The sequence below is a fragment of the Megalobrama amblycephala genome, linkage group LG18, assembly GCF_018812025.1.
Source record: "Megalobrama amblycephala isolate DHTTF-2021 linkage group LG18, ASM1881202v1, whole genome shotgun sequence".
Lineage (NCBI taxonomy): Eukaryota > Metazoa > Chordata > Actinopteri > Cypriniformes > Xenocyprididae > Megalobrama > Megalobrama amblycephala.
In genome coordinates this window covers 6542327-6558699 of record NC_063061.1, presented here as the reverse complement: position 1 = coordinate 6558699, position 16373 = coordinate 6542327, and the positions used below count along the sequence as shown (strand labels likewise).

Below are 16373 nucleotides of genomic sequence, written 5' to 3'. Positions count from 1 at the left end.
TGTGGCTGTTTTTAAATGTGCTATATAAATAAAAGAACCTGAACTTGAACTGAAAGACCAGTTTTAAAATTGAAAGCAGATTTCCACAAGACATTTGGTTTCACATAGTGATCTGGGTTTTGAAGATTAGTGTAAAAAATATATCCAATACTGGCCAATATCAGTTATATCAATATATCAAAATATAATTAATTATCATATTAGTGAAATTATTTTCATTTCATTTTTAATTTTTACAATTACAATTTTACAACTTTTATTGTAATTTACTTTATTATGACCATGATCCATAATGCACAGGCAACATTTGCTTGGCATGTCCCAATCTTTAATGTCCAAAAATACCTGAAAAAAAGAAACATCCCTATACAGACGATGTGCTTTTCTCACTTTATCACTTATGTAATACATCTGAATCTTTTACTAGGCCTAACTCTGTATGCACTGCACAAGACATTAGAAATTTCCGTTATGCTTTGGGAGGTTTATGAAGAGGGCTTGAATCATATGTGCATTCATTACTATATGATTAAAAGCCATAAAAATATAGCAATTTTCATGCCGACTGAGAGGAGTGTGTTTGCGACGTATTCATATGTGATGTATTACAGTGCAGAGTAACAAAGGCCTCCTCTGTTGCTGATGAGTGAGCAGGAGGTGCATCTGCTTGGTACGCTAGCACTCTCCCAAGCCAGGATCGGATGAACGGATGAGAAAGATGAGAAAGAGAAGCCGAGCACCTGCAGAACTCCGCCCACTGCACCCACTTTCCCCCAACACTACGGTGCTTTAGAAGTTGCCAAGCACAAGCCATGGCGTTGCCAAGCAGGCACTGCATTATTTATGATGCTGTGTTGCTCACTCACAACCATCACCTATGCAACCTCACTGATCAGGACGGACACAGGAGCAAAAACACAGGGGCACGAACGTACCTCACACACGTTTGTTGCCCGAGTTAAAAAGTTCACCACATTCAAGATGAGAGACATTAGTCAAACCCTTCCAGCAAGCTAGAAGACAGCACTCACCTGTTTTGTGTTCGTGTGGCTGATCTTGCTGCCGTGTTGTTGCTGTCTTCAATAGAGCCGAATTCTCCAGACATCGCCCTTCACGGATGGACTGGGCCTGTGGTTTGGCCTTCCATCTGAAGGCAGCTGGTTCCACATTGAGTAATCGCTTGTAGCCATGAACCATCAGAGTATTGACCGTTTACTAATGAATGAACGTCCTCCAACTGGCACTGTGCAGACTGCAATAGTCCTTTGAGACAGTTAGGGTCAGCCATGAATACATATCAGAGGCAATGTCCAAGTAAACCATCCCAGGGCCTGGAGAAATGAAGTATAAAACAGTGGCAGGAGCAAGCCACCGCTTTGAAAGGCAGACAGGAGAGTGTGCGCATGGGGAAGAGCATGGCTGGAAGTTTATATGTGTTCTCCCTGAACCAGGGGACTGAATAAATAATACAATAGATATTCCTCTGATGAAGTCTCGCTGCGGCATTCATAATTATTTCATTGTTGTGGTAATGAGAGTGGTGTCCCGCTGCACAGTGCGCTGTCAGGTACGAGTGCTGTGCCTCCATCAGGACTACTGCTGCATTTACACTGGACCTGTTCACTCTTGCTGATATCAATAACAGAGTAAAGACACTAAAAAAAAGACATAGACTAATGGTAAATACTGCCAACCACACCATTTGTTGGGTACGGGTTGAGGTTAAAGGGTGAAAGCTTAAGGAACCTCTAGAGCTATGTGGTATCTGGTGTGAGAAAGTGATATGGAGAGTCTCTGTACTGTGGTGACAGGAATGCCAGACTGCTTGGGGTTCATTGTAAAGTCAGGCTCAAGTCCACAGGGGAGGATCTTGGAAAAGAAGGTCAGGACATCCATTTTCCTTTCAATTCATAAAGGCACGTATGCATCAACCTTGGACCCTTGTAGCAGTTTTATTGACAATGACATCTTAATCTTAGGATGCATAAAAAGGATCAAACTGACTCGTTAGGGTACGGTTTTCAGATGTTTTTTTTTCTATAATAACATTAAATTTCTTGTCACGTTAAATTTTATTTGTCACGGGTTTAGAAAAAAACTTCACTACACCACATCTTTGTAAAGAATCCATGAATTACTCAAAATTATGGTTTGTGACAATAAAAGTTTTGACCCCCTTGTATTCATGTAGGTTTTTTGGGGTAATGCATTCTAGGGTTCAACTCGTTTTCTGGTCTAAGTTGGGCTGCTGGTTTGGTTAGGCTAGTTTTAGTATTGTATCAGCCTGGCCAGGTTGGAATCTTAAAGACCAGCAAACCGTCTTTTACTGGTTTATGTGTGTTTCTTCAGCTTTTTAGGTTTTAGGTCATAATGAAAGCAAGGCCATGTTGAGGAGCCATAACATCCAAAAGCCATCTTCATATGTACTGATAACTTGTGCTTCAGATGGAATCTCAAAGTCTCCCTGTGGGAGAGGTTTCTCATTTATGAAAGCATGACAATGGGACCCTTAAAACCCCAGATCAGACAGGACATGCAAGGAAAAGCCTGGGGTTTTGAGGAGAGGGTGCTCTCTGTCGCCTAATCCTGTTAGCACTGCAAGGAGGAGGGTGGGGAGCACAATGGCACCCCATTCTGCACCAGCTGGGGTCCCGAGCACTCCTACCCAATGCAAACCTACCCCCTGTTCCCCAGAGGCTTTCAAAATCTGCTCTTCAGTGTTCCTCATGGTGTTGAGCTGCTCACCAGGCCAACTGTAAAGACCCTCAATGCCATTACCTCTACGCATTGGACTAGGGCAATTAGACATATAACTAGGCAATAACTGCCAATATCAGTAGAGAGAAGTGTAAGTGTCTGCAAAAGAACCCAAAAATACATCTAGACACCATGGTTTGGACCATTAAGGTCAATTACAAGAGGGGTCAGGTTTAAAAAGATCTCAATTCCTATCATAATAATCAATACGATTGCAAACAAGTCCTTCAACACACCTTATTAAATCGTGGAATTCCAGATCTCCTGTTAGATGGTAGGAATTAATTATTCAGGACATGATTAGGATCAGCAACAAATATTGCTGGCCATTCTACATATTATACAATGATAATATGACTCATTAAGTTTCCCAAGAGACTGGCCTACATTCTTTGAGCAATTTTTTTTTTTTTTTTTTTTTTTTTGATGGAGCAACTTTGTCTTTAAAGTAGTGGATAAAAACTTAGTACTACAATACTGTAAAACACGCGTGAGAAACAGAAGAACAATTTGCCTGCTTGCCCCATAAGACCTGAGACTACGGGGAAAAGTCCCTAAACTTATAAAGGGAATCCTGTGATACTTTCTCTAATGGGAGAAATGTACATGACATGCATACATAAACAAATGTATATGTCATCTCGTATCAACCAGAGCTTTTGAAAATTACTCTTTTGCCCTTTCTTCCTCATCTCTCGACTCATTACTCACATCATAAAGATTCCAGCATGTCTGCAACATCCCTTACACACCCTCCGCTACAAGCAACTCCAAACAAACCAACAATTAACACAGCCGTCCTTTGAAGTGTCCGACACATCGAGTTAAAGCAGCAGCTCCATTTGAAGAGTCTAATAAGGGCAGATGAAGCAGAGGAATGGGGCCAGGACTTAAAGGAACGCATGCTGAAGCAGAGGGAGCAGGCGAACAGGGAGGGTGGTAGAGTGACTGGCGGCCTCTACTTAGACAGATACACCCACAATGAAAAAAAAAAAATCAATGAGAGAGCATCAGTCGGCATTTCGGTCAACGCTCTGAGCGGCATGCATAAACACACTTGGCCTCAAGCAAAGACATTAATATTTCAATAAATAAAGAAGAAAGGAGATCCAAGACAAATGTTTCAGCTTTTGGCCTTCTTCCTCTTTTCATTGCTTCTTATTTGGCACTGAACGAGCAGCTGACGGTTATGTAAAAGTCACACAATGCATCTGTCTCAATATGCCACACTTTTCCTCTGGAAAACAGTTCCTGGTATGCATAAAAAGATCCTTTTCTTTCTTTGCATTGCTCTAAAGCACTATGGACTAAAACTACACTGAGATTTACATATCATGAATATGCCTTCACTATCATATTTACAGCATTTTGCTTGTTTATTTTTTCCCTCCTTTGTTTTACTGTTGTAGAACAAAAAAAAAACATGAGTGACACCAAGTTTGATTGTATGCAAATGTAAAATTACATGCGCGGTGGAATATTAAGCTAATGCCATTGCTGTAGTTGTTATGTCCTCTGAGGTTTGATTCAGAAGAGAGCGACAAGACACTGTGAGCAAACTCTCTGCGCTGCCTTTCGACTGTTGTCATCATAATATATGCATGTTAGAGCAAACCAACCTAAACTAGTTTAAAAAAACATTTTTCCAATTGAGTTTAAGTCATCACCGTCAATACCATCACATTGTTTTTACCTGACTAAGGTCCCAGGGGTCTTGGCTAAAGGGTGAGGGGGGGTGTCTTGAAGCACAGCACCCAGCATGCCGGGGAACAAGTAAACAGGCCTGTACTTAGCTTTTACACACCAATTCAAGAGCACAAGCTCTTTACGTTCAACTGCTGTAGGGCTCTTCTGCATAATTCATAACCACTCAGTTAATCTATTGATCCAGACTTAGTGCGGCCCATCCCGTTTGAACGGCGAACGGCAGGTAACAGCGGAATGGTGCAAAGAGAATTACGGGGTGCCAAGGAAGCTATGCGGAGCATAGCATGTGCAAACAGGAGGGAATCTGAGAAAGAAATTGGGGAAAGAAGACAGAAATGAGGCATGAAAAGCGACTACACCAAACAACTTGACAAGGCCTAAAAAAGGTTAGTAAGACACACTGATTGTATCTTTAAAGAATCGAAAGTGAAAACAGGGATCAGTGCTGAAGGATAAATAGTTTTATTTAATTTTGAACAGCGATAAAAGACAGAAATCCCAGAGGAGAAAAAACACCTGGACCTGAGAATTTGTTCTCTAAGTGCGGAACAGAAAAATACAAATCTTCCCACCGACGCTTCACATCCCATCCAGGTCAGCTTACCATCTGTGTCGGCTGCCATTCATTTTTAATGTCTTTTTGGCCACTGCCCCATCAGGTAATGAAGTTTTCCTGTTCACATTCTGTACCATCTTTCTGCTTACTTTCCTCTCTGACTGGCAATGTATGAATCTCCCTACCCGCCCCTCTTTTTTCTTTTCTTTCCACCAAAATCACTTAAATCAAGAGCTCTTTCAGCCTCAGTGAACGGAACCAAACAGCAAACCCCAAAAACCACCACATACAGCTTTCCAAAGCGCGTGCTTGCTTCTATTTTTAATTTTGTTTTATTTCCCAGGTGAGCATCTTGCACAATCCTTTGCGTATAAAACTTACAATTGGTCCAGCATCCAGCTACCCAAAAACTTCAAGACAAATGAAAAGCAAAAGGACATCTTCTGCAGAGGTTTAGAGTGAGGAATCACCCCGTTTCAGTAACTTTGTACCTTTAATTTGTGCTGGCAGACAATAAAATATTTACCAGAAACCCTAAAGGCAATTACATTATAGTGTGTGCTTAAACACCCCTTCCCTTCGGCAGCCCCACAGTGTGAACCTGCTGATTTGGTGAATGGTCACATATCTACAATGTTAGATTTTACACGGTATCAATAATTTACCAATCACGAAATGGGGGAGGCTTGAGGGGGCAAGAAGGCAAAAAAGAAAGTGAGGAGAAAAAGGAAAGCGAGGTACTTGTGCTCATGTGCACACTGAGTAGTTTGTCCATTTGCTTAACGTACCAGAAATATTTACTTGTGGAGATGTCCTGCTTTCACTGTCTCTTCAGAGCTCTGGTACCACACCCAGACTTCCATTGCATTTTCTCAAACAAAAGGTCTGGCTTTATTCAAATGGTTGGTGTACAGTAAAAAATGAGGGATTAGTCAGGGGCAGCAGAAAAAAAAACTAATGAGATTAAGCATTTGCAAATGTAAAGACAAGAAGAAAGTATTAAAGGTGAAGTAGTAGTTCACCCAAAATTAAAATTCTGTCATCATTTACTCACAGCCACATCATTCCAAAACTGTTAGAAATTCTTTCCTCACAAACTTTTTTGTCCATACAATGAAAGTCATTGGGTTCAGTGTTGTTTTGGACCCTATTGACTTTCTTTGTTGAAACATTTGTCTTCTGCAGAAGAAATAGTGACATGAGGGTGAGTAAATAATGGCAGAATGTTCATTTTTGGGTGAACCATTCATTTAAAGTCTGAAGACATAAGGAATTCTGTCCAATATATTCCCCAAGTGCATTTCCCAAAAGCATTGTTAGCCAACTATGGTCGCACGCTCTGTTGTTAGCCACAGTTCTAATGAACATTTGCAAACAGCTTCACAAAGTTGTGTAGTTAGAACTACAGCTCTTGACATATGGTTGCATAGTTCGTAGACATGTGGACCTCAATAGATCATAGATTATAGATCATAGATCAATAGATTGTGTATGGTCACACTTTAGATTCCAATTCTCACATTCTAACTGTTAAATATGACTTTTGCCTCAAACTCCTAATGACTGCTTATTAATAGTTAGTAAGGTAATTGTTAAGTTCAGGCATTGGGTAGGATTAAGGGTTGTAGAATATGATCATGCAGGATAAGGCATTAATATGTGCTTTATAAGTACTAATAAACAGCCAATATCCTGGTAATATGCATGCTAATAAGTATTTAGTTAATAGTTAGAATTGGACCCTAAACTAAAATGTTACCATATATATAACTTGGGAACTTCGTTACTAGAACTTGACTATTTGATCAGCACCTCTTCAAAGTGGGTTGTGTGTTGCACAGGTTTTGTTGGCAGTGCATGTAAGCTGATCAAGCTGAATTTGATTGTATAGAGGCTATATCCATCACTCCAATTGGTGCTGAATACAAATTTCACTCTATGTTATTTAGTTTGCCAAGAGAATGAATGCGTTTTTTTTTGGGGGGGGGGGGGGGGGGGTTGTGCAAATGTGCTCTAATACCCTGGAGTGATAAGGAACCAAGGGGGAACCTTGTATCAAACATCTGTAAATAAAGCAAAACAATGGAGAACAAAAAATAGTGAAGTAGTCTTCAGATGCCATGTTTGTTTATTTACAGAAATAATCTGATTTTACTTTGATATTGAACTGAATAATAGCAAAGTTATTACTCCCCCACCTGTATGACATCATTAACAGCATTTCTATATTGTTTAACGTGGTTCAAAAAACAGATTTTAGGGAAAGAGTTGTGACTAACAAGTTAATTTCTCCAAAGATGCATCACACAATGGTAGTTAAGCAGCAAGTTTCGTTGTTGTATGGGAAACGCACCCCAGATCTGTGCTTTTCCTGTTTTCTGTTAACTATACATGACAGAAAATAACAATCTCAACACCTCAACTTATCATCTGCAGCAAGAATCCTTACAGCCAATACCACCAATTCCCCATTTCAGCATTAATATTCATTGAGGAAAATGTTCCATTAGCAATAATCAAGCACTTCCCCAGGCTTGTTTGCAGAAAACTCATCAGGAAAATGACTGCAACTCAGTGTCGGCAGTCTGACAGAGAAAGAAGGGAACGACTCAATAGATTCAACAAGTATGGCTTGTATCATCTCGGATGCATGTCTGTCTCTCTATCTACATGTATAAGCTCACTCTTTGAGCCCTCTTCTCTTTTCCAGACTGCCTCTCTCTCTGTTCTGTCACTTTTGCTGTGCCTTTCTGTCCGTCCCTCAGCATTTGGAGTCCCCAGTGACAGTGGTTGCTGGGGGAGAGATGGCAGCATTGATGCATATTTGATGAGCGGGTGCCAAGGCCTTGCCAGAGAGCAAGGCACGAGGGGACGATGTTGCTATCTGCGTCTGCATCTCAGGTTTCTAAGTCACACTCGCGGAGACTCCTTCTCCCGTTGTGGGCCTTTATTGTCCATGTCTGGGGTTTCAGCTCCAATTAGAGTGATAGATATAGGCTCTACACAGGCCAATTCAGAGCAGCTTGCATGCACTACCAACAAAACCTGTGCAACACACAACACACTTTGAAGAGGTGCTGATCAAATAGTCAAGTTCCAGTTCCAAAGTTAACAGCTTCACTGCATGAAGGGTAATTTGATCTATTCACTGAACCAAGACTTTTTATCTACTGGTAGCATTATTTTAACCACAACTTTCTTTAAAGGAAGGGTAGGCAATTTCGGAGAGGTTAGCAATAGCAAGCTAGTTTTGAAAGCATAAGATCCCACCCTCCCTTCAGAGCACTCTTCAAAGCCACGCATCCTCTAAAACACATGAATGTAACGAGACACAGTGTTAAATTACCTCGTATCAAAGCACATAACATTACAATAATAATAAACAACTTAGCTCTGACTTGTACCAACTGACTGTTGCAGATTCATTTTGGCCTTGCGCATAATTCAGAGTCTGAGGTTGTTAACAGCTACAAACATCACGGGTTGCCATCTCTTAATTATGGTAATTACAACATGGCGTGAAAGCAGCATACGTTTTGGTTCAGGAGGAACTGCAAAAGGTGGCTGCTGTTTGTTTGCAGCCTAAATGCAATGATTGGATGAACATTGTTTTGGTTCTGAGACTTCCACAGAAGATATATACATTTTTTAATATTTAGACTGCTTCTAATATTGATTGCTATCAGAATGTGAAGAGAGTTTCAAGCAGTATTACAAAAAGTGTTTATGAAATTAATTAATTCAATCATTCATTCATGCAAATGGATGGTGGTACCAGCATTTCATTTGTCAGAGGAATTTGATTGACTGCTCTCATTTATTTGACCTGTGTTTTTTTATTTTATTATTATTATTTTTTTTAATCAATATTTAATTGTACATGGGCTCTTATCATCCGCTTGTTTATGCTCTATTTGAGAATCCATATTGTGGTGCATACCACAAAGTAAATGAACAATAATTAATTCATGTAGCAAATTGTTAAGGCTAGCCACATGAAGAAGAAAAAAATATATATATTACTTTCTTGACACAGCAAAAAAAATCATCATAATTAAGGGAAATATTTAGTACTTGTTTATATTCACTCAGTTTGTTTTAAAAAAAGATTTAAAAAAAAACAAAAAAAAACGAAATGAAAAAATTCAAGTTTTATATTTCAAATACAGTTATATTTATTTGGCAGGTGATTTTCTTATCCACACTTAATACAAAAAAGTGCATTTAAGAATGATGTTTCATCAGTTGGTGTGTTCCCTGATTATAAATGACAAACAATGATAAAAAGTTATAAATGACAAAAATTGTTGAATAAAAATTATAGAATGTAGGCCTATAATAAAAATGTCCAAAAATGGGTTCAAATAAATAATAAAAAAAAACACTAATTATAAAAAACTGAGAACTACTCAGTAATCATTTGAATCTTTAAATTATGATTTACGAGGATCGTATTCATAGATGGTGACAGACATTTAAACCAAGAGCATGTGTATATAAAGATTCAATACAACCAATCTAGCAAGACCTGTCAAAATCACAGTACCAATGAAAACACACCATGAGAGCCAGAGCCACACCTTCTTTGCTCCAGCGCACATGATGGAGAATGGGACCAGAAACCCCAGAGGCGTGTTCATATCCCAAACTTACCAATAACATTTGAGGGTGCTGTAATAGTAGTTGGGCGGGACCTGTACCTATCTGGGCGGGGCTAAAGGAGACAGCGTTATATTTTAGGTGCCTGCGAAAATTCCTACTGTATCACAGACATTGACAGCTCGCGCCTGGCTACAGCTCAGCCAGGAAAGAAAACTTCTCAGGCATACCTTTTCAGTTTTTTATCATCCAGATTATCCCTGGGCTCCGAGGTAGACACTGTGCTGGGGCAAAACGGAGATAAACGAGGAAGACGAGAAACGACCCTCTCTCACCTCTGCCATAATGATGTCCATGAATAGCAAACAGCCGTTTAGTATGCATCCAATTTTGCACGAGCCTAAATACACACCTCTACATTCCAGCTCTGAAGCTATCCGGCGAGCATGTTTGCCCACGCCCTCGGTAAGTTTAATATTTATTTTGTTGTTTACGATTCATTATCACCGCAGTCATTTGCATTGTAATCGTAGTGGTCAAAACTTTTCTCCGCGTGACAACATTCGAAGTGCATCGATTTTGTTGGTATAAATTCTGTCGCCCAAATAACTCTTGTACTTATGGCTATATTTATTTTACTGCGTTTTTTAAAACATAGAATCATAGAAGATACCTGACAACACAAGAGCAGCACTTTAAAAAATAACCATTTAATTGAATATAGCCATTAATGCCGCTTTAGATGATTTGCTAAAATTTGGTCCCAATTTGGTCCTAGCCTATCAACTTTTTATAACACTGTTTACCAAAATAAATAAATAAATAAATAAATGCAGGTTGCATAACCTGGATGTAAAAAATGGAAACTTAAAACTGGCTGGAATTTGCCATTGATACTTATGCTTGCTCTCTGTCACATAGCTGCAGGGTAACATCTTTGCCGGCTTTGATGAGACTCTGCTCCAGAGAGCCGAGGCACTGGCGGCGGTGGACATCGTCGCTCAAAAGAGTCATCCGTTCAAGCCAGATGCCACCTACCACACCATGACCACCATGACGAGCATGACCTGCACGCCCACGTCCTCTACTGGGCACCTTCATCACCCGTCTGTGCTGACCTCTCACCACCATCATCCCCACCACCAGCCGACGCAGGGCCTGGAGGGCGACCTGCTCGACCACCTCACCCCCGGCATCTCTATCGGAGGCATGCCGGGCTCCGACGTTTGCTCCACCGCTTCCCACCCGCATTCACACATGTCAGCAATTAACCACATGCAGCATCACCACCCGCAAAGTATGAACATGCACCACCACAGCCTGGGCTCGCACGCCTCTCTGGGCGGCGGTGGAGACTCCGAGCCTGATCCCCGGGAGCTGGAGTCTTTCGCCGAGCGCTTCAAGCAGAGGCGGATCAAACTCGGGGTCACGCAGGCCGACGTGGGTTCGGCGCTAGCCAATCTTAAAATCCCCGGGGTAGGCTGCCTGAGCCAGAGTACTATCTGTCGTTTCGAGTCTCTTACTTTGTCCCACAATAACATGGTCGCCCTCAAGCCTATCCTGGAAGCGTGGTTAGAGGAGGCAGAACGGGCTCAGAGAGAGAAAATGGCCAAACCGGAAATTTTTAACGGCGGGGACAAAAAGAGAAAACGCACTTCGATCGCTGCTCCAGAGAAGCGATCGCTGGAGGCTTACTTTGCCGTCCAGCCAAGACCCTCGTCGGAGAAAATCGCTGCCATTGCCGAGAAACTGGACCTGAAAAAAAACGTGGTCCGCGTGTGGTTTTGTAATCAAAGGCAAAAGCAGAAACGGATGAAGTTTTCGGCTACGCACTAGGCCAGAATAATGTATTTAAATAAACTCAACCATCAGGCATAAGAGTGAGCAGAGCCGACAAAACTCTTCGAGGGTGAGGCGAAACACTCACGCTTCCCACACAGGAATTGGGAGCTTGGCGTTAACATCCCAGAAACAGAAAGTGTTCCAAAAGTTTGTCATGACAAAATGTCAAGAACAACACGCTCTGGAAGACGGAGAACGAGAGGAAAACCAACATCAACTAAACGTTGCAATTATTGTACAAATCGAGAATTGAATAATAATGATTATTCTCTTAACTCAAAATGACTCTTTTATATTCATCTGTGTACATACCTGTGAATACACTGCACCTCTTTGTGTGAAGAACGCATCAAAATTCTGTTTTTTTAAGGATGAAAAGAAAGAAAGCTAAATCGCTGTTGTGCAAAAGATGTCCCATTCTAGAAACCTTAGTGTTATTCTATATGCTCCAGAAGAAATTCATGAAGGTTCTGCTGTGATCCATTGCATGGTTTACAAGGCGTTAAGTGTTCTTTTACCGTTTGAAAATTCCATTCATTTTGATGTCTTGCAATAAGAGAGAACACGCACAGGCGAACGCACGTACACACGGACATCCTTAATGTACTTTTCTGTGTCTACCTCATGATTCCTGACGTCTTGACACATTCATTGTCATTTTGGAAATAGGGCATACAACTAGATGTTCTTATAGTTTTCATTTTTGACACATTTTGGGGTAAAATTAGATAGAAAACACGAAGCGTTGTGTGTTACAACTAATTTCACTTCAACGATGCTTTGACAATCAAATTATTTAAGAATTATTTTGTGACTACCCCTTCTACTGTACGTCTTAATCTAAATTATTATTATTATTATTATTACACTAAGTTTGTAGATGGGAACATTTCATTACATATTCAGAGATTCAATGCACTTTGTAGATATTTCTTATTTGTTTTGCCTATTTATATTTCTACTTCACTGATATTGTCGTTTACTTATTTATTTGAGCTTAATTTATTTTGAATACCACACATGGTTCATTTGTGAAAGTGTGCTTAACTGTGTCTGTGTACGCGACAGAAATTTCAATAAACCATGCACGTCTTACCTCAGTTACTGCAGTGTGTTATGTCCCTGAACTTGCTTTCTTATTGAGTCTTCTTTATTTATTTTGCTTAATATAACGATAACTATTAGGTATATCGTTCTCTAAATAAGATGACTCACATGCAATGATAAAATAATCTTATTTCGTTGATTAATAATTTCAGGCTTATTTTAAATTAAAATCTCTAATCTTCATGATGATTATTATTATTATTATCGTTTCTGTTGTCGCTGTCATATGCCTCATAATATACGCGATTGTTTGGTGTGTATTATCACAGAGCAAACTTAAGTAAGCAATCGATTGTCGCAATGATAACGAACGAATAAACTAATTTTAACAGTGAATATCTGTAGTTGAGTCAAATATGACGAATTTCCGATAGTTTCTCCATATTGTTTTCCGAGCTGATTAAACGAATAAAAAACCCTTGAAATCACGTCCAAATAAAGTTTTACAAGCGCAATTAAATACATAATTTGTGTATGAGAAAACTCCGAATGTTATTGCTGTTTCTTTTATAACACGTCAAGCTAAAGAAAACAAGATCGCTTATTTCAAGAGTTGTCAAGTCCGGGCTCTTTCTGGCGTTCAGCAGGTGGTTTTGAGCCCGTAAATCTCGTTATTTATGAATAATAAATATGAAGTGTTATGATACTATTGATTTTGCAAGTGTTTGTTAAGAGGAAGATATCCTATTGCTGAACGGATGGTTCATGTTGTACAACAAGAGTTCTCGTCCTTTCCCCCGTGGAGTTTAGGTAGCCTAAACTCAATCATTATGTTCAAATAAACAGGAATTTAATTCGGTAAACACAAAGTGTGGCGAAGAAAAACAAAAGACATTTTAATTATTATTATTTGTAATTATTTGTCGAAAAATATATTATAATAGCAGCACACACACACACACACACACACACGCACACGCACACACACAAATAATAGGCTAATATATGAATAGCATACTACACTAAGTATATACAGTAGGCTAAATAACTAAAAATATATACAGAGACTTCGAGTATATATTAAATAATTATTCTAATAAGAAACCTACGCAAAAAAAAAAAAAAAAAAAAAAAAAAAAATCTTCCTAAAGAATAATTCACCTTATAGCTAAGGCTTTGGTTTACTAAGTTCGTTCACAGAAAACAGTGCGGCTGTGTAGATAAATAAGGTAAAGCCCATTCCCACGACAGTGTGCGTCAATTGTTTGATTTGAATAATTCACATACTGGAGGTCAACGGTTCTTTTTTGTGTTTCCTGCAGAATCCAAAAGGCAAAACGCAAATCAGATTCGTTCCGCCCCATGCATGTAGTTAAAGACTGAAGGCAGTGGAAAACTTATTTGAGATACTTAAACGCATTTCTAGTGCATAATACATTGTTACAATGAGAGCGATTGCAACTACAACATTGTGACAATATTGTATCAGTATTTAGAGTGTTTTCATCAGCACAAATTATCGTTTGTCCATAGTGAAAGGAAATCATACTGGCTACAGTTGTTTCTTGCATTACTTTCGTGAAATGTGCGAGACAATATACTCAAATTGGTATATCGTGCTCAAATGTGCCTACGATTGAGGATTTGCATATCTCTCACCAAATCATCTACATAATTCATCAACCGTGGAAGCCACGGAACATATAGACGTCAAATGCGAGGCAATATTTCCAATGTGGCAGTGGTTACTTTATTTTGTAAAATGCAGCTGGAGTGAAAAATATGTGTAAGTGTATATAATTCCGCTCTTAGATTTACATTCCTCCCCATGGTTCCTTACAGTCTTGTGTTTTCCATGGAGCGGAAAGCGCATTTTCATAAATAGACCTTGGCCAAGCGCTGCGTATAAAATTTTAATGAAGCCAGAGTCTTGAGTGCTGCTCGACTGAGGGCCTTGGAGAATCAGCTCTCTGGTACATGACTATGGCTCCCTCTTTCCTCACAAACATTGCAACAACAAGGCCCGTTCGATCGGCTTAGTCCATTGCTCGGCGAAAGAAGTAGTCGCGAGCGTTAGCAGAAAAATTGGGAATTACCGCAGTAACGTTTTATTTATTTCAGCCAAGACTCTACAGCCGACTTTGAGCGCGGTAAATAAACTTCCCTCAGTGTTTCCATCCGCGTTGCGCGTTCCCTATGTTTTGATCCGCGTGTGCGCGCTTTACTGTCAGATCACACCTCCGGCACTGGAAGCTCTAAATCAGTACAATGCAATATTTATCAAGAGCGTTAATATATAAGCCCAATACAGCGTTCAAGATATCAGAGTTCTCACACTGAGAGAAGCACAAGCTTACTAAAGCGCCTAACGTGAAGTCTGAGCTGGTTTTTGACTGCCAATCATTGTGGATTTGTACTTAACCAACATGCGAAACTGAAAGACAAAAGTCCTAAATGAAGGTGCCAGGGAGAGCAACTCAAATTGATCCTGACAAGGTGAACAAGGGAATCTTCGTAACACTTGCCGTCTTTAACAGCGGATTAAAATAAATAAATAAATATATGGGCAAACTGTGTATATGATCACTTACGAGCATGCCAGATGACAGACTGGAATTATGCATATTCGACAAGAATTAAAACATGGGTGTTGTAATTAAGAATTTTGTATGTTTAATCAAGCCTAATGAATGACAGAAGCAGCTGGGGATGATCAAAAGACAGAGATCTGAATATGTGGCACTGAGACAAACTGACTGATAGACCATCAAATCAATGGAAGCAGAGTAACAAACAATATCTAACTACCCATGTAATTTGGCTCTTGTCATAAGAATGCTGTCATTGGCCCAAATTAATTATCAGTTTCATGCTATTTAGATGTAAGAGTCTTCATTTAAAATATTAAAGGGCACGATTGACCTGACCAGTGTTCAAGGTATTCTCATTACATTTAATTTACATTATATTTAGTTGCAGAACGTCTTATAAATACACTTACAAAAACTCAAATACAATTACAGATTAAACACATTTACTATAGGGGATATTCTATTCATCCCTTGGGGTAGAGAGCGAAACGTGAGACTTGTAAATTCTTGATGGATTTTGATCGGTCATGATAAGATTTATAAAACAGTCTTAGGAATGTCATGATTTTTAAGGAGGACTTTGTATCACTCTTCTAAAAAAAATATGAATATGAATATGATGTGACGTGACGTTTTATTTTATAAAAATGTAAAAATGAAAGACAAATTTACAGCATGAGGCTAAACAAAAGGACAAAAAATATAAAAAAAAAAAAAAAAAAAAAAAAAAAGATCCAGTTAAGACAAATGTAAGTAGTCTCAATAATAAAACGTAATGTAATAAACTGCCTCATTGGTAAAGATTTACGTTTATGTCTTCATTGACCCATGATGGAGATTGCAGACTTTCACGAGAACACTCTAAAATCCGAAAGCCTGCATTATACGAGCGCTCAAGAGTTAAAGCGTGGGAAGCATGATTTTTTAATGAAGATATATGCGGCTCCTCCGGTGCAGGATGCTTCTCCATTAGCGCGTGCTCATTCCAACACGCTGTGGAACAGTTAGGTAGTGGAAGACAACGACAGAGGCTGTGCACGTCTGTCACAGAGGGAAAAAAATGCAATTGTATAGTGTTGAAGTGAACTCGGCATATTTTATTCCTAAAATTTGTATCTTAAGCGTTTAAGTGGCTTTGGATAAAAGCGTCTGGAAAATGTAAATGTAAACTTAAGGACATAGAGATGTGTTGTCCAGATGTGTTGTACAAAATAATAATAATAAAATCATAAAACAATGATAAAGATACTATGACTATGAAGATACCATACACA

The 16373-nt window shown here is 39.3% G+C and overlaps 1 protein-coding gene across 1 annotated transcript; it reads left to right on the top strand.

The window, feature by feature from the left end:
- Window positions 1–9715: 9715 nt before the first annotated feature.
- Window positions 9716–12556, top strand: pou4f4 (POU class 4 homeobox 4). Its single transcript, XM_048167363.1, has 2 exons — window positions 9716–10084; window positions 10541–12556. Exons 1-2 carry the CDS (start codon window positions 9965–9967, stop codon window positions 11453–11455), a joined length of 1035 nt encoding a protein of 344 aa, XP_048023320.1. The 5' UTR covers window positions 9716–9964; the 3' UTR covers window positions 11456–12556.
- The last annotated feature ends 3817 nt before the right edge of the window (window positions 12557–16373 follow it).